This window comes from Cicer arietinum, chromosome 8 (assembly GCF_000331145.2).
Source record: "Cicer arietinum cultivar CDC Frontier isolate Library 1 chromosome 8, Cicar.CDCFrontier_v2.0, whole genome shotgun sequence".
Taxonomy (NCBI): Eukaryota; Viridiplantae; Streptophyta; class Magnoliopsida; order Fabales; family Fabaceae; genus Cicer; species Cicer arietinum.
Genome location: NC_021167.2, coordinates 27,651,855 through 27,672,331, shown reverse-complemented (window position 1 = coordinate 27,672,331; position 20,477 = coordinate 27,651,855). Strand labels below are relative to the sequence as shown.

The 20,477-nt window shown below is 24.2% G+C and overlaps 2 protein-coding genes across 2 annotated transcripts; one reads left to right on the top strand and one right to left on the bottom strand.

Moving 5' to 3' along the window:
* Positions 1-5,300: 5,300 nt before the first annotated feature.
* On the bottom strand, positions 5,301-7,090 carry LOC101491205 (probable pectinesterase 66). Its single transcript, XM_027337639.1, has 5 exons — positions 6,925-7,090; positions 6,603-6,757; positions 6,334-6,522; positions 5,836-6,080; positions 5,301-5,466 (listed from the first exon to the last, which is right to left on the bottom strand). Exons 1-5 carry the CDS (start codon positions 7,088-7,090, stop codon positions 5,301-5,303), a joined length of 921 nt encoding a protein of 306 aa, XP_027193440.1.
* Positions 7,091-11,389: 4,299 nt separating this feature from the next.
* On the top strand, positions 11,390-12,655 carry LOC105852725 (uncharacterized). Its single transcript, XM_012719320.3, has one exon. It carries the CDS (start codon positions 11,509-11,511, stop codon positions 12,427-12,429), a length of 921 nt encoding a protein of 306 aa, XP_012574774.1. The 5' UTR covers positions 11,390-11,508; the 3' UTR covers positions 12,430-12,655.
* Positions 12,656-20,477: the final 7,822 nt, after the last annotated feature.

Sequence of the window (20,477 nt, the reverse complement as noted above, 5' to 3'; positions counted from 1 at the left end):
AGTCCCAATTATTTATTTTTAGAACTTTTTTTAACAAAAGATGAATTAAATATGAGTTTTAAAGTATTGAAAGCTTAAAAAATCATATTAATTCATATTTTTTTAAAAAATTCTAAATTTTTGTGGGAGAGATTCTTGTAATATTTTAAGTATGCGTGTAAAAACTCATTTAAAAATTCAGACGATGGATACGAATTGTTTTAAAAGCAGTGATCAAAATTATTGACAGAATATATTTGATAGATCATTGTTTGAAAAAAATAGAGGAATTAAAAACAAAAGATAGTATATTTATAAGGATAAAAAATTTGATTAACCCTATTTTTTATACCTTAAAAAATGGATAATTTAAAAAATAAAATGAATTTCAAAATTTAGAATTCAATTGAGAGGCAAGTTAAGATTATTAAGATGAAAAGTATTCGTAACACATATTTTTAACACATTTTCTTTTAATGTTTGGAATTCATGTGAGTCCCACTAATTTAAGTGGGTCCCATATATATCAAGTGGATTTCATATAAATTTCAACCAATAGAAGAGAATATGTTGAAAATGTGTGTTAGAGTATGTGTTGTTAGCATATGTCTTGTTAAGATAGTTAAAGTTTGTTTGTTGACGATTGTTAGTATCTATGAATTGTTAGATATTAGTAAGAGTTTGTTACTTAATTAGCTAGCTACAACTAGAGTTAGTGAGAAAGGTTAGTGTTCATTAACCACTATAAATAGGAGTATCATTGTATCATTTATACCTTTTATGAAGTATGATTTCATGTTGAGTTTTCTCCATTAAACTCTTAAGATATAGTTGACTTCTCATTTTGCTTTCAATCCTCATATTAGACTAGTATGGCATTGTAACATCATATTTATTTATTTATTTATATTTTTTTTAAACAAACAAACAAATAATCTATTATTAATTTAAAATTCATCAGTATCACAATTAGATACTTAATACTCAAATTATAAGGTTCAGAAATGTAGTACTAAAATGATAATTGGCACATACTAGAGTTCAACATAACTAAATTTCCTAAAGTTGATCACTACTACCACTAGAATTAAATAAGATGTTTCATCTATTCTTCTGAAAACTTTCCCGGATGTGCAAGTAGATTAGGAATGTCATATGTCCAAAAGTAAGGGTCATCTCCAAAATACTTAGCAATAAATAATAAATAAATAACAATAAAATAAAACAATACAATGTTTACATAATTAATAAGATTAACTCACTCAAACGACTACCAGGAGGTACACTGAAAATACAAATATAATATTATGATATCTACATAACTGATGATATTAATTAATCCATACAAACCACTGAGGTACAATAAAAATATAACATTGTTCCACAACAACCAGGAGGTACAATCATATACAAATTTATCAGTATAATATCTACATCATTTTACCCAAACGATCACGAGGTACATTTATCAATATAATATCTACATCATTACTAACATTCATTACTAACATTGTTTCATCATACAATCGTATACAAACTTATCAGTCTAACATTTACATCATTAATAACATTGTTTCAACCAAACGATCAAGAGGTACAATGTATCATTTTATCTTTATAAAGCATTAATCACACTTAAATCAATGCATACTCAAACGGACTTTATTACTTAATATATATGTCAATGTAATGATTCTGGAATATGTCTCCCCGCAAGGGCTTCGTGGATCCTTCCAAGCAACACCACTAACTCAAAATCCTCGGAAGAAGATGTGGGCTCCAACCAATTATGGACACACCACCACACGACTATGAATGAATGCATGAATGTGGACACTTTAATAAATCATTAATATAATGTGAGGCTAACTCATTAACGACATTTCACATAACATTTTTTCTTCACATTTATTCTAACACTTTTTTCGTGTTGAGTTTTCTCCATTAAACTCTTAAGATATAGTTGACTTCTCATTTTGATCTCAATCCTCATATTAGACTAGTATGACATCATCGTCTTGGCTATGATACTATGTTGCTTATATTACATACACAACTTCCACTTCCACAACTTTCTTTTCCTTGTGTTCAACATGACGCGCCTCATATTTCTCCTATTCTGGTTATGAATGTAGCCAATAATACCATGAACCCGATCCAAATTCACTGGCAAACCTTTTTAAGGAGTAGTCGGGGGCCACGACATCTCATATATTTTTTTTTATAAATAATAATGATCGGTTATTAAAATAGTAGTGATAAGTTACTAACATACCCTCGAACTTTTATGGTACGAAAAAACCTATTCACTATTGTATCTCATATCTCCCTCTCTTCTTTGCTATCTCTCTTTTCTCTTTACTCTTCTCTTATTTGTTCTCTGACTATATCTCATCTCTTCATCTCAGTCCTCTCGTTCGCAATCATCGACCAATCATCGTACAATACAAATATATCTTGTCTCTCCCTCTCAACCCCTTTCTCTACGGCCTCCACACGACATTGGTTTCTCACTTAGACTCTCTCTTCTTGCATTTGGCATCTCCTCTTCTGCGACCAGCATCGCCGTCTGCCCGTCTTTATCTGTCTCGTTTCGCAATCTCATACTATCTCAAGTGGATGTATGATTGAGAATTTGTGAACTCTTTTTTGTGAATGTACTTGTGATTCGTTTCATTTTTTGTTTATCTTACTAAGTTAATGTTGTGTAATTAATTTGTGTATTTTTTTTTTATGAATAACACGATATTTAAACATAAAAAAATTGATATATTTTTTAATCAAAAAAATTCCGACAAAGATGAAAATTGTAAAGCTTTTAACATCAGACACTTAAAAAGTATCATTCCAATTATGAAAGAGTTCAACTACAAACTACACCTATAGCTTCATCACTTCAAATTTAACAATTTTTCAATCGCATTTCTCCTCTTTCTATTCTTGTGTTTTGGAATTTTATGTGCGTTTAAATTAAAAATTTCCAATTTAAAATATAAATATATAATATAATATTATATTTATTTTATTAATTAAAATTATAAAATTCGATACCCTCAAAAAATTTGTTCAAAATCGACTGCTTCTGCATAAAGGTATATGGATTTTTTACCATCATTAAATTCACATCTTTATAGATGCACATTTGACATAAAAACATGAAGAAAAAAAAGAAAGGAGGGCAAAAATAGAGAGAAAAGAAAACAACAAAAGAGAAAAAAGTGTTAGTGTATTAGATGCTAACAACATTACATAAAAAATAGTGCTATTAACGAGAATTAGATGCTATCTAATTATTAATTAATTAAATAACATTGCGGAAGAATAACATAAAAAAATAATGCTATGAACGAGAATTAGATGCTATATAATTATTAATTAATTAAATAACATTGCGGAAGAATAACGCTCCTCTTCTCTAATTACAATGCAAATATTCCACAATATGTGCATTTATAAGTTGTACTTAGCAATACAATTATATACAAGCATGCAAAGCAAACAAGATTTATTTTCGGATTACTATGTCACTCTTATTATGAATTCTTATTCTTATTAATTCCAAACGTGGATAGTGTTTGTTTAATATTCAAACATAAACATAAAATATAATAGCAATCTTAAAGCTATCAATAAAGTCCCAAAGTCCTAAGTCTTTCTAAAAAAATTTATATTAAAAGTTTGTTTGATTGTATTTTACTTTGTAGTTTTTACAAATTATTTTATAAATAAATTTTAAAAAATTGTTTTTGAAAAGAAATTTTTAAAAAATAATATGTTTGAGAACACTAATTTTTAAAACAGTTTTTTTTCTAGAAAGTTAAAAAAACTGAGAAATGAAAAGTAAAATATTATTTATCTATTTTATTTTTTTAGTTTTAAAAAGTATAATATTACAAACAGTTTTACAAAATAGTTTTTAAAAATAAGTAATACATACAAGTTTTTTAGTTTTTTAAAATACTAAAATTGAGTTTTTAGGATATAAATCAAACAAACTCTAAATCTCTAATTTTACCGATGAATAGTCTTTATCTTGTCAGTTCTAAATTCAATTTTACATAATACAAAAATCCATTAATTTTCAATGAAAGAAAATAAACTTAAAAGATATAACAGTGTAAGTGTAAGTCAGTAAAGTCTGATCCATTTAAACTTAAATTCATCTCTTCTGTGATTATATATATATATATATATATATATATATTGGACTTTCAATAATAGTTGATATTTCGGTATCAAATAATAATTTAGTTGTTTGTGGAGGGTCCTGTTCAACACCCTTCTTCATCATTGCTTCTTATGTTTCAACAAGTTTCTAGGACAAGGATTTGGAAGCGCACAACAATTATTGAAACTCAGAGGCATTTATAATGGTAATATCTTCTTGAACCAATATTTTTATCGTTAATAAGAGGAGAATAAATGTTGGAAACTAAGAATGTTTTTGATTTGTGTTAAAAAACATAGAATGTTTTCCGTATTCAAATTTTGTAATTTAAGTTTAAAATTAATTGTATGTAATCACTAACTAATTAACCACTTTTTTAGTTAGTTAGTTAGATAGAAGTTAGCTAAAAAGAATGTGATAAAAACTATGTATAAATAGCATAACCATTTCACACTAAAGATAATACATTCACATCAATTCATTTTTGTTCTTGTTTACTTCCTACTAGAAATAGCTTAAACGCTAGCAATAAGTAGCTTAAGGTACCTTTTCTCTATTTTAATTACATAATAATATTATGTCTTGTTGTTTGCCAACAATCTACCATGTACTCATATATAGTGTATAATTTTTAATTTTATATTATGAAAAATGTTCAATGGTTTTTTTTATTGTCAAATCTATTAAATATGTGATTCTCCATATATATATATATATATATATATATATATATATATATAATTAATAAATCATTTAACTACTTTTTCTTTATATAATTGCACATTCCACTCTTCATAAAATTCATAATAGAGAAATATTTTTCACTACTCGCAGTTATCACATAAAAAATAAAAACTAACTTTATAAATAAATATATCATTAAATGCATAATATATATAATTTTACAAAGACTTAAATAAATTAATAATATAATTAAAATGATTTTTTATTTTCTTGAGAGATTACAATCCCCATTGACTATATAATGGATTCACCCCTAGATATGGCAAATCATTATACTTCTCAAAACAAAAATAAAAAATAAAATTACACTTCGTAGTTTGATATTCAACTAGTCACTATTGATTGATCAATAAATAACTAATAGATTAATCCAATTAGATATATCTCAATATATGAGTGAAAAAATAAACTACATTATAGATGGTATTTGATCAAGCCATCCATCATAATTTACGAAAGATGATAAAGTATAATCATTCATGTTTAAGTAACTTGGCTTCTTCTCCCACCTGACACGGTTCTTAGTATTAGAACCTGGTCCTGTACAATTAACTTCTGCGAAGACGACATTTAATCTGCATAAAATTGTAAACATATTAAAGAAAAATTACATATAACAAAAATATATATTCAATATGTTAATATAAACATTGAATATTTTATATGATGTAAAATACAATATATAATAACTTAGATGAACATTTTTTATATAAAAACATAGAACATAATTGTATTTAATTATATTTCTTTTAGGAAGTACATATTTTTTTTAAAAAAAAAAGTTATAACAAAATATTGAATATGTTACTAAAAAAAATGGAAGATTATTTATGATGTGCAATACTAATATAAATTGTCTTAGACACTCATTTTTTATATAAAATCATAGAATAAAATTGTATTTAATTATTGCTTTTATATGAAGTATTTTCATTTAAACTTACTCTTGTCCATGTTTTAAATCCCAAATATTCCATCCTCGAGGAGCTACCACTGAAGAAAAGTATGTTTCCCAAAATATAACTCTTGCATAAACGCCCCAAGGTCTTCCAAGATGTACTTTACCTGTTCCAACAAGGGACCCTCCTCTAAAAACAAAACCATTTGGATCATTTGGTGAATTTCTTCTGTGTGCTGTCACATAACCAGGTGGTCTTTTGTGTCGTTGTGTGGCATTTATCAAACTATTCTACAAGTACAAATCCATGAAAAAAATAAACCTTAATTATGTCATTTTAGTACAAAATTATATAAATTAAAATCAATGAAAAATGTATATTTATATAATTGTGAGCAAATGGTTAATGTGTTCGATCTAAAATATAAAACTCTGTTCGTACACAAATTATATCTTTAACGATAAAATAGTTAGTGACTAAATTTTACTAACATAGGTGACTCTCTCTTTAGGATAATATAGGTGAAAATAAAAAATATATTACCTCAAAATAAGTTTGGCCTGAACCAAAAATAAAATCAACTTCTCCTTCAATATAACAATTTTTAAAGTAAGAGCGTCCTAGTGATATAAGTAATGTATCTTGATAACCCATGAAACTAGAATCGAAGATAGCAGATTTATCACCATAAAAATTAGCTGCAACTGCAGGTCCATCCGTTCCAAATGTGTTCTACAATTATACAAAAAATGCATTAGAAATATTTACAAAGTTATCAATTTTGTCACTCTATTCCTTTATTGTATTTTTACCTTGAATGTAATGCCACTCACAACAATATTAGGTGGAGATGAAATGAATGTAGCACTCAAAGATGTACCCTTATTATGAAATGAATCGTAATAAGTAATGGTTGTGGTGTTGCTTCCTGATCCTTTTAAAATAATACATGGCTTTTCCTTAGGTACTACATAATTTCAATTAAAGTGTGAAAAATATAAAATAAATTTAATAATTAACATATATTAACATGTAACACTATTTCAACTTATTTGATTGTATATTATTTACATCACATATAAGAGTAAAAAACTTACTTGTATATACCGGGATTTATTTTAATCATAACTCAATTTTCATTTTGATTCTTTATAGAATCAATGGCAGCTTGAACCGTTACAAATGATCCTTTTCCTTGTTGATCAACAACGATAGTATTTGAAATTTGATTTCCGCCACAATCTAGGGCTCTACCAAGATAAAAACAACTGATTAATAATATTAAATGGAACATCTTCATTTGTGTAATGTGGAAGCAACTTTGTTATATTTAATTATAGTGACAATAGTTTCTTGCATTCAACTATAAATAGACTTAAACAATCAAACAACAATTATTCTTTCTCTCCTCCTTGATGGTTGTCAAAAAAATAAAAAATCAAATTTAATGATTATTTTGTTAAATAAAACTTAATTAAAGAGCATACTTTCCTAATTAATTTTTTTGAGGCATTTCTTAATTATTTTTAAAGAATTCTTTTATATGTTTTAAACATATTTAAACTTTACATATTTATATTTTTGTATCTTAATTATATTTTTATATTATGTTAAATAATATATATTACATGTAATGCACTAAAACTAATATTACCAAGTGACGAAAATCAATTATGTTTGAATTTGGAACATATGAAATATGTTAAAAATATTTTATTAAACTAATAAGTATATTCTAGAATAACTATAAATAATATATTAATATAACAACTTATATTAGTAATAAAATAAATAAATATCAAAATTTATCTATGCAACTTAATTTAGTTTCAGAAAAAGAAATAAAATCTGATCGTTTCTATTCGTTTTCACAAAAAGAAATTCCAAAAATCTACCTAATTAAATATACTTCCATGTAATCTCTCTATTTCAGTCAAATAAGAAAAAGTTTGAAATTGATAATAAAACAAATAATTAATATAAATATCTTATTGTATGCATGGTTGTATGCAAGGATCTTGAATCTAAAAAACATATTTTTTTATGACATTATTATAATTCTAGCTCGATGTAATCGTTTGATTCATGACATTGGCTAAAAAAATGTAAAACTATTTTCCTCTTCATTTATGTTTCTGATTAAATTTGGCTTTTAAAAAGAAAAAAATCGAATATAAATTAGGCTTTTAAAAAGATAATTTCATACCATATATATTTCAAACCAAAATTAATATTATTTCTCACATATTTTGTTAAAAAAATAGATATCGAATATTCATGCATGATATATTGATTCTCTAATTTTTTTTATTAATATTTGTTCTCTAATTATCAATCTATATTTAAAACTTTTTTATATGTTATTTATTTTTAATTAAATATATGAGTTAGTTTATTAATTTAAACTATGATATAAATATGTAATTGATTTAAATATGTTGCTCTGTCTCTTCATATATTTTTTTTCGTATGTATGAAAGTATTTGGATCATCTCGATCCAAATTTTTCTCAATTTTTTTTAATTATTTCTATTTCTCTTAATTATATATTTTTTGTGGTTTAAATTAAAAATATATATTATATAAATTATTTAATATATTATTGAAATACGTCAAAAATTAATTTTATTAAACATTATTCATGGTCACGAGTCTCAACAACATATCACATAATTTTAGTTGATATTTTGTTATAATTAGTATTATTAATTCCCTTATTCTCCTTATGTTTATTTAAGGGTAACAATATGAAAGAAACACTGCGAGAAGACGTTTCTTCCTCTAAACTTTTCCACATTGATTTGAATTTCGTTTTTTATTTTAGTTTTAAAAAAAAAAATTATTATAATTACGAATTTTCGAAGTCAAAGACAAGTGTTCAACCTAAGAATATTGGTATTTCTATTTCAATAAAAAACAAATGTATAGTCCATTATCAGCCATATTTGTTACCAATTCTATATTAAATCATATTTGTGACATTTCATTAATTGTCAGATTTTCTAGTTGACAAAATCTACAAATATATAAATACTAAAACTATCAGTCCTATTAAAATAAATATATAACCATGCCTCGTTCACTTTAGATTATAAAAAATAATAATAATAATAATAATAATAATAATAATAATAATAAATAATATAATAATCTTTTCATATATATTGATTTTCCGATTCAGTATATTGTATAACATGAAATTGACCTATTAAAAAAAATACATAAAATTAACATTAAATTGTGATTTTGTTTCAATATTTTCTTAAAAAGAATTAAGATTTAAAATATTCCTGATTTTTTAGTACAATCTCAATCTCCCTATACTGGAAATAGATTTATCAATTAAACAATAAAAGACATGATTTAAAGATGAAAAAATAAATTAGTTACATTTATTTATAAAAAATTCGAGAAAAATTTACCCATGAAATAAATACATTAATTTTTTTTCATAAAAGTGAAAAAAAGTTATAAAAAAAAAAACTTTTAAATAAGAACAAAGGCAGTATTTCATTATAACAACTTTATTTAGCGTTATGGTATTCATATGATACAAGTTTTATTTAAAAAAGGATATTTAAAACTCAAACTTAAATGTGTAGTAGACTTTTTACTATGCTTAGAGGTCATATTTTGATTATCAATAGCCAATAGAACTGTAAATTTTTTATTAACTTTCAAATTGTTTAAAGAACACCTTATTTGGACAAGCGTAGCTTAAGGTGTGTTATATTTTTTGGCCACTAATACCTCCATAAAAAGTAAATTTTTTACTTAATTAATAAAAAGTTTTATAATTTTAATTTTATAAACTAATACTAATAAAATATTATCTAAATTAATTTTGTTTCAATTGAAAATATATATATTGTATAAAATCAGCTCTATTACTTTTATAAATAGTTCTATATTTTAAAGTATTAAAATTTGATTACCAAACAATAATTTTACTAAAATATTATTATTATATGTTTTAAAAGACGTTATATCAAAATTGACCTTAAACCTTAAACTTCCACGTTTATTGAGTTGACCTTGACCTTAAACATTCATATATATATATATTAAGTTGACCTGACTATTAATTGACTTTTATTTAATTTTTTTTGAAAATCTCTAAATCACACTCGAAATAAATGGAAAGAGTATAAAAATATTTAATTGAACTATATTGATAAATTAAATTATATTGTGCTACAATAAATCAAACTATTAAAATAGTTAATGAATTGAACCGCATATTTAAAATAATTCGGTTAACTAAACTTAATTAAAAAATCAGTTTAAAAATTTTAAATTTTTTTAACTTCAATTAAGATTTTTTTTTCATACAAAATTTTTAAAATTTATTTTTCTCAAAAAAAATATATAGAAAACATTGAAACTTTTTTTTTTCAAAAAAAAAACATTAAATCATTTTTTCTTGCAAAATTTTTGAGAAAAAAATCGAAAGTATATTTTTTCTGAAAAACTTCTGATTATTTTTTTTGAAAAAATCAACTTTTTTTATCGATAAGCTTTTTATATCTATTTTTCTCAAAAAAAAAATTTCTTAAAAAAAATCAATAAAATTTTGTCAAAAGAATTTCGAAATTAATTTTAAAAAAAAAATTATTAGAAAATTGTTTATATTTATTTTTCTTGAAAAAAATTTGATATTTTTTATCAAAAGAATTTCGAAATTAATTTTTAAAAAAAAATTATTAGAAAATTGTTTATATTTATTTTTCTTGAAAAAAATTTGATATTTTTTATCAAAAGAATTTCGAAATTAATTTTTAAAAAAAAATTATTAGAAAATTGTTTATATTTATTTTTCTTGAAAAAAATTTGATATTTTTTATCAAAAGAATTTCAAGAGTCTTTTTTCAAATAACTATTTTAAAATTGATTTTAAGTAAAAATTTATTTAAAATATTAAACTAGTTTATATTTATAAACAAGTTTTAAACTGATTCAGAACTGTACTGAACTTGATTTAAAAGTGATTTTCAATAACTGAACCAGACTATTAATGTGATCCAATACGGTTCGATTTTTGCACCATGAACACTCCTACAAACATACATGACAACTTTCTCTATAGCTAACAATAAATAAATAAATCTACCAAAGAGCATTAACATTTAATAGAATAGAAAAAAAAAATTTAATGAGGAAAAGTAATGGATTAAAAGAAAAGTGGAAGAATCAAACAAAAAATAAGCAATAAGTAGTTAACAACACCTAGAATCGATGAAAAGATACATTAGACAACAAAATGGAAAAATATAGAAAATTGTTTTGGGCCTCAAATATTTTTAGACTTTAAATTTATATTTTTAATTTAATTAATATTTTTAGACTTTATAATATAAATTTCACTTTCTAACTTTTTTATAAATTAATTCAATAAAAAATTACACGATCATGTGATTGTATTTAATATTTTTTTAATATTGTATCTGTCGAAAAAAAGTGTTTATTATTACTATTAAAAAAAAATTAAAAGGTGTTATTTTATATTTTGTTTTAAGAATTAGATGCCATAGACAATTCTAATTGAATAATTTTGCGTTAGACTAACGCTTCTTTGACAATAAACTAGGACCATTCTTAAAATTCTCAAACCTTGTAATCTTGAAGTGTTCAAGGTTCTCTATTAATTCCAATTTATGAGGAGTTGTTAGTGTATTTCATCACATACTATAGTTGTTACAAGAATAGATTTCTATCGACATGGGAAACAATCTTAAAGGTATTAATCGTCTTGATAATATCAATTTTCCAAGCTACCATGAACAATTAGGAAGTAATGGTGCTATTGATGTAACAAAAATAGAGCATAAGGTTATGAACGGTCATACCGGTGAATTATTCGATATAGTGAAGTGGAATTTGTCCTACACCATAGACAAATCAAAATGTATACTCGATCTTAGAAGAATTTCAAACAAAGAAGGAAAAATCGATAGTGTATCTTTTCAACTTAGTGACGATAGTGGTGATATGTATTCAGATGGAAATATTTGGTTTGTAATAGCAAAAGACTCAGATTTTCTCGCATCTACCTCACCTGCGTTCGTGTTAAATGGAGGCTTTAAAAATTGTAGGCAAAAGAATAAGAAGACTTTTTATGCATCAAGTTATGTTATGGAAACATGTGCTTATCTTTATGGAAGTGGAAGCAAAGTAGGTTTTCTTGTGGTGGAAGAAAAGAGAAAAAGTGGAGATAATGAAAAACCTTGTAAGGTAACTATAGCACACTATTATGCCATTAGTAGTGGAAATATTTTTAGTCAAAATAAAATAGATATTGGTCTTTCTATGGTTGTAAGGATTCAACCATCAAATGAAATTGGTTTGGATATTACAATAGAGGGACCTATTCAACACCCTTCTGCAGCATTACATTACATGTTTCATGAAGTGATGAAAACAGGGATTTGGAAGCCTACAATATGTCCTCATTGTGCTAGTATTAAAAGGAAGGAGAGTGATGAGTTGTTGGAGAGTGAAGAAGATAGTGAAGAGGATTTTCCACCACAAGGATTTTATGGTCCTAAACTAAATTTTGGAAGCATTATAGCCAATGGTGGTGCAGTTAGGGGAAATAACAATGGCAATTTGATTGTGAAGAAACTTTTTCTTAGAAGATGATCTTTAGTTATTTTTTCATTTGCTTTGTAATTTTTGTGTGTTTGTTGTTATCCAATAATTAATGTAAAATGTCTAATAGTTTTTATTAGAATAATCGTTAATATTAGGCAGGTATAAAGGGTTATCAGTTTTATGATATCTAAGATAAAAGTTTTATTGTTTCAAGGAATGTGGTGTTTAAAGAACTCGTCATTTCTTATTTTCTAAACAATTTAAATTTAAGAAATTCGTACTACATTACTGATAATACATGTCCACTATTATTGAGATGTATAAAACTCATTTTCATTGTGATTTTGAAGGGAAACATACCCCAAACTCACAATCTTATGAATATGAGCAAGATGTTAACTCATTACTCAGCTGACTTATGAACCTGAGCAAGGTTCTGATTCCATTACTCAGCAGGACCAAAATAATAATGACAATTAGTACATCAAAAAATCAGGATAGAAAAGATACAGACCAGTCTATCTAACAGATTATGAGTGTCAGATCACAAGACACTCAACAATCAAATCAGGTAGAATTTGTTTTTATATTTGTAATTTGATTGTATTATGTACTTGTTTATACTTAGTTTTTTTTTAGTCATACTTTCATTAGTACTTTCTTATAGTTTGTAAACATGATATAAACTTTGTTAAAGAATATTACAATTAAAGACTAATATTAAATACTTTAAAAATTTATTTATAAAATTTAATGTATAAATTTCAAATAATAATGTTTTCATATGCTTTTAGTTGATGTTTCAATAGATATATATTAAAAAAAAAATCGTCATTTATAGACTTATTTGCGGATTCTGCATTTCGGTAAACTATTCTTGCACATTTTTCTCAGGAAACAAATTTTATATAAATTACCTGCGGAACCACCTCGGAAATATATGCGGAATGCAAGAATTGCACAAATTGCTAGAGGAAAAGTCGTAGGAAAATTTAACTGCAGATTTGTTCAATTTTCTGCGGAAATATCCACAGTTAATCACATGTGAATGATAAAATTATTCCGGTGAAAAATCTATAGGAAATGCGTTGTCTATGGAATTTTGAGTCAAAATTCGCAAGTAAAAAATTGATTTCAAATAATAGATAGTTTCAAAAATAAGTTCACGTCAAAGACGAAGTGGGTTAGGAGATAAAATCTAATCCACAAAATCTACTCAATCACACAAAATACTTTGAACCCAATTTCTATCAAAGATACAATTATCTTAATTTACATTTTTCTTATGTGACAAGTGATAACACACAAAGGAAAAGAAGTAACATTAACATCAATCAAAGAATCAATATTACAAAAGTGAAGTGTGTGTAGAAGATATGAGAATTTTTTACATTTTTTTCGAAGGGGGTATATATGATCAACTAGAATTAGATACCAACTAATTGAGGAAGAATAATGCTTAATTTTCTTTCAATTTCCATCAAAAGATTCTATAATCTATGTATTTAGTATTTATAAATTATTATTAATATGGACACAAACCACATAAGAGTGCAAAGCAAATAATAAGAGAAGAGTAAGAAGGTAAATTTTCCAACTAACTTATCACCCTTATTGAATTGCACATATATTGTCATGTATTATAGATCTTTCATTAACTTTTTTTTAAATATTAAATGTTTGTTATTTGTAAGTTGAAAAAGTTAAACATGTGATGTTCAAAATTATTATGTTCCTAATTTAGACAACTTCTATAGTACTACGAAGAAAAAATCAATAGTACTAAACCATATCATTCTGTCAATTAATTTGATAATATTAAAATATGTTAATTTTCATATGTACCATAGAATTTCAAAATTTAACGAATTGTGTATTGTAGGTAGAACTGTTAAAAAAGCCTCATAGTCACCTCTCAAAAATCTCATACTAAGGTCATAATATTATGTTCCCTATTGAAATAAAGTTTTTAAGGTCTTGACCCATTAATTCAGTGGGATTAAGGGATGAGGCATGTTTAGTATTTATTTATTCAAGTTATTTTACCGTTATATTTGAATCTGAAACTTAAACCGATCAATTGAGATTTAATGTTTAGTATATGAACATGGAAAAGAAAAAAGATAAAAAAGACTTGTTTAATATGGGTTAAGTCAAGATATATAGAAATATGGTTGACATTAAATGCCTAGGAATAACATTTGAGTTGATAGAGCAATAGACTTCGTATTGAAACATGTGTGGATTTGAATATGAATTTCAGAATAACATTAGTACATTGAAAATCATGATAACTATATTGAATAAGAGTTGAAGTCCCTATGACACATAATTATGACATGTTGTAGCATTTTAATACTTTAAACTAATCTTATAATTGATTTGTATTCGTAATTCACTTTCATAACTTGATTTTTAATCATTTATTCTTTCATTTAAATTTACATTTTAACTCCAAATTTATTTTAAATTGTATTTCGAAAATGTTATATTTTTGTTTTTATTGACAAGCAAGTTACATGTTTGGAAAAGTATCTTTTGAAAATAAGATACCATAATGTAATTTGGTGTTGAAAACTAATATTCTTAATAAGATATTTTGAAAACTAGTCATCAAAAACTTAATTTGGACAAAAAAAAAAAGTAAGTTAAAAGTGCATGTGGAAATGAACATAGGGAGTGTATGTAGCAAGTTCCTTTTAGATTTTTCCCTTGGCTTACTTTAGGGCCCTCACTGTCTATATAAAATTGGGCCCAACTAAAGATCGTTTTATTGGGAGGAGTCTAGTTTATTTATTTTGTGATTCTTTTTTCTCTTTTTAATGTTTTCAAAATCTTCTAAAAATATGTTTAGATTAATTAATTCAGACATATATTTTACAATTTGACGGCTTTTGAGGTATTAGGAGCGGATGAGGAAAAGAAACTATTTATTTATTTTATTTGAAAAATAAAATTTAATCAATACTACATTATTAAAATTATTATGAAATAAACTAAATCAAAAGTATAAAATCATAGAATATAGAATTAATATAAGAGAGTAAGAGATAAGAGTATAGTATTGCATTAAATTTTATACTATCACATGTGTCTTTATTTATAGGTACAAAGCTTGTAACTAATAAGTATATGAGTAGTCACAACATTAACATTAGAAAAGCCACCAGTTATTGGTAGATTTACTAGCAATAAGTAAAGTCACTCTCACTAAAAACTTATAGATATTAAGGAAATGAACATATATATTCATAATAATCTATCTTGAATGTCTATTGAGGATATACTTCGTTAAAATCTTACTTGAAAAAATTCAATAAGAAGAAATCTAGTTATAAAAAAGAATATATAGTAAAAAATAGTAAAAATAATAAAAAAAATTTGCGACGATTTTATTAAAATAAGTGTTCTAAATCATTTATTATATTCTTTTTTAAAATAGAAATGCATGTATTATTATTCTCATAGAATTATTGCGATTATCTTTTCTAGAAGAAAAGTAACAAGTCTCTTTTACACGTTTAATCGTATATTTCAACCAAAACATATTCTTGACTTTCCTCATTTAGTTCTAAAAAATTTACATATCTAAGATAACAAAGTATATAATTGACTTTATTTCAATATCTTTATATAGGTGAAAATTGTATCTTATTAATAGATTGATCACTAATAATATATCAAAAATGTATAATTAGCGAGGTATATAGTGTCCTCAATCAACTAAGATATGATAGTTTAGGACTAATTAGAGTTGTTGTGATTGCAATATAATATGATCCTTTATAATCGATTAGTTGTTCATCCTTATAAGTGAATATTTTCACAAGCAATATATGTTGCTATTTGATTTTTATGTAAATCATAAAATTATATTTAAAAAAATAGAAGTGCTATTGAATTGTGAGGTTAAAAATAATTTGGATGTAATTTCTCATAGAGCTATATGTCTAGTGAGTAAACATCGAATAAAATGAGACTTGAGCCCATTTAAAATTAACATTGATGGTATTTGAGATCTCACAAGGAACATTCATATGGATAAAAACAAGTTACACTTTGGTTCAGCTATCACTAATAATAGTGTTTATTTCTATGATGTAAAAAGTGTTAGACTATATTATTGAAGAATATGTTCAAATTAAAACTTTTGATAACTTTCAAACCTCATATAGACGATGTATGAATTGAAATATATACTTGATAAAATCACCAATATTATTAAGTAGAAACACTTATAAAAGATAGTGATATAATTTCTAAAACACTCAGAAACAGCGACAATTGTGAAGATGTAATATGATTAATAAAATTCTAACTTTTTTAATAGAAATTAGAAATTTATTTAACCTAAATCAAGGGTTTGGGTCTAATTTCTTGATGAATGGTGATGTCATGTGCGACGTGTGGATGACATGCAAATAAATAAATATTATTCAACTATAGACTAAAAAAATGAAACCAAGCTAAGAAACATTAGAATAGAGGGTCCATTGTTGAATTTAGGAGTGTGGGAGAGATGTGGTCGGTGACCCTTTTGCTTTATGGAAATAAAGACAACATGGACCAACAAAGGGACCCAATTAACCCCACTTATATAGGGGGTATAGATAATTTTTTTTTTATATGAGTATAGACCAAATAATTTACCTCATACCCCTACACATTTATGTACACCTCTACAATTTTTCATAAAACTCAATTTTATACCTTTACCATGTCACAATTTACCATTCTCATTATTTTACAATTTCACTTTTTATAATCTCTTTATGTTTTCAGATGTATATTTCCATAAACTTTCTGATACATAAGTGTTTTTCGAAAAATATAAATAGTTTCGAGAAAATTTGAGATAATTTTTCTTAAATATAGAAAAATTCTGAAAATTTTAAAAGTTTTTGAACATTATTTATATTTTGAAAAAATTTAACTCTCATCAATGCGTGTTCTAAAAATCTTCACCCAAAATTTTTAAATTGATAAATCAAATAAATTTACTTATGGTTTTATAAATGTGGTTGTGAAATAAGAGAAATACAAATTTCATTATTTATATAAGAGGGTAAAATGGGCAATTCACTTCATATGTAGGGGTGTGGGTCAAATAATAGATGTATGGGTAGAAATTTCTATTGTTTGATATGAAAATTTCAACTTATAAAAGTTATGTTTGAATAGACCTTTGTCCTCCACTAGGCCCAAAAAACAAATTGTCTCCTTTTGATGATATTTTTTAATAAATATTCCCTAGACAAAATTACAATAAGATCATTTAACTTAATTTAAAATAAATTATTTGTTTTAAAAATATTTATATTATTGAACTAATTTTCATTCTCAAATTACTTATATTATAAATATATATATATATATATATATATATATATATATATATATATATTCAAATAATAATATACCGTAAAAAAATAGTCAGTTCTAATCCCACGAAGGCCACATGCCTCGCTAAGACTTAAAAAAGTATTTACATTTTATTTTTTATTTTTTTATTTTATTTTAGGAATACATAATACTAGTTATTGATACATAACTGATAAAGAAATATTTATACACTTTTATATATATATATATATATATATATATATATATTCAAATAATAATATACCGTAAAAAAATAGTCAGTTCTAATCCCACGAAGGCCACATGCCTCGCTAAGACTTAAAAAAGTATTTACATTTTATTTTTTATTTTTTTATTTTATTTTAGGAATACATAATACTAGTTATTGATACATAACTGATAAAGAAATATTTATACACTTTTACCATTTTTCTCTTTTCCAAAGTAAAAATATAGTCTTCATGTAAATAAAATTAAAAACCTCTAAATCATTTTATTTTAGACAAATGAAAAATCAATATTTTAAAAATAAAATTAGATCAACCGATTCAATCGAGAACTGGAGTTCAGTTTAAACTGGTTCAATGCTAAAAACTACTAAACATCCAAAATCTAAAAGAAAAAAACTCAAAAAATTAGACTGAACCAAAATGAACCGAAAGAATTGAACTATAAACGGTTTTTGAAAACTGTCCAGTTCAAAAAATTAAATTTTTATACATTTTTTTCCGGTAACATTTCTTTAAAAAAAAAAAACAATTTAGTAAATTTAACTCTTCCTCGATGCAATTTTTTAACTTTACTTGTCTTTGATTTTTTTGTTGTTGTAAATTTTATTGATTTTATTGTTGTTGTAAATTTTATTGATTTTAGTTTATAAATTATTTTTGTTTTAACTATTTATAGAGTTTAACAATATTTTTATTAATTTATTTATTATTTGGTTTAATTGGTTCAACTATGATTTATGAGATTGAACCAATTGAATTATAATTCAAAGCTCTCTCTAGTTTGATCTCCACTCCGGTTTTTTAAATATTGATGGAAATATTACATCCCTTCAACTCGTTTTTTTCTTTTCGTATTAATTAAATAAATGTTTTTTTTTGCATATATTTATATTTTTTCTTGTCTTTTAATGAATTTTTATTTCTCATTTTGATGCAATGTTTGTTCGATTTAGTTTTACTAATTAACTTGATCAACGTATTTAGATTTAATCAATAACTTTAGTGTTACCATCATTACAACTCTTGAGTCATATGTATTTTGAACACTTCAATTTTGTCATATTTGTAGATTTTGTCACTATTATAGATATTTTGTCGCTATTAAATTGAATATTGTATGAGTTTGTTCGCATATTTACCATTTTCAATTTTATTAATTATATATTGTATTATTCTCGATCAATATAATTTCTATCAATTTGAATGGTGGATATCATTTTTTAGTAAAAAAAAATTGACACAATTATTTTATATAAAAAAACTTGATTCTTTTTCAAATGCGTGCATTTTTTATAAAAGAATGTTAATCATTATTTGCTACTGTTCATTTTATTTTTTTCAAAACTTAAATTAATAAAATCTTATTTAAGATTAATAGTATTTTATAAAGATTAAAAATATTATCTTTATTATTCTAAAAAAATTCCAAAAAACATAATTAAAGATATAATAATTTTCCTAAAATATTACTGTAAAAAAGCCTCATTTTGTATTCTCCTGAGTCCTTAAAGCATATTGGATCGGCCTGAAAAATCTTTCATCACTCAACAATATTAAACTCTCGTTGATAACAACAAAATCACAATCTAAAAAAACATGTTAGATGCAATTTTTTTAAAGTAAAAATTTATCACATGATTAATTTAACATCTCAACTATTTTAACACTTCAAATTAATCACATATCATTTACAACACTTTAAAATATTATTAAGAATAAAAAAAATTACAAGATATTTGAGAGACTATACCAAAATTCGAAAAATAACCATAAAGAATATTTACTATTATCTCATTAAAAAATTTAATTAAAAAATCATACAATTTTAATAAAAGTCTAACATTTTCTATGATATAATGGATAACAGTTATTAATGGTGTAAAAACTATTTACATTATATGATTAAATTCATAAATTAAAGCATATATTTTACTATTATACCGTGTCCTAGACAGTAAGACCAATCTACTCTTCTTTTTTTCATTTATAATAAACAACATGGATAAATTAATATTAAGGCGTTTAAAAAAAATGAATATTATGACGATTAGACTATCGTAATATGTATTTAGTATTAAGTCGGTGAGATAAATCACTACAATATATATAAATAATGGCGATTGTTTATAATTGATTTTTTTTAGGAATATAGTTGCCTTATCAAACCTTCACAATTTATAATTTTTATAGTTAAAAATTGTTGAATATGCTTAATCAAAAAATATTTTTAATCCACTTATTCATATTTCCAAAATTTAAAAGGAAAGATAATGGTATATTGCTAGGTCATGATCATGCAATACATACATATTGAGTAATATCGTCATACCAAATAAAATATACGATATACATTTTCCATTAATTCGTTTGAATATGTTTATTGTAATACTTCTTTATTTCATTAATTTTTATAAATAAAAAAAATTTCACCTAAAGATTCATTTATGAAAAATATATTATCTATCTTCTCTTTCTCTACCTTCTACCAGATCGAAACATAAACTC

Coding starts and splice junctions, on each gene's coding strand:
- LOC105852725 (XM_012719320.3), top strand. CDS start 11,509: ATGGGAAACAATCTTAAAGGTATTAATCGTCTTGATAATATCAATTTT.
- LOC101491205 (XM_027337639.1), bottom strand. CDS start 7,090: ATGAAGATGTTCCATTTAATATTATTAATCAGTTGTTTTTATCTTGGT. Junction 6,081..6,333: donor CAGGCCAAACTTATTTTGAG/GTAATATATTTT, acceptor TTGTACTTGTAG/AATAGTTTGATAAATGCCAC. Junction 5,467..5,835: donor GATTTAAAACATGGACAAGA/GTAAGTTTAAAT, acceptor AATTTTATGCAG/ATTAAATGTCGTCTTCGCAG.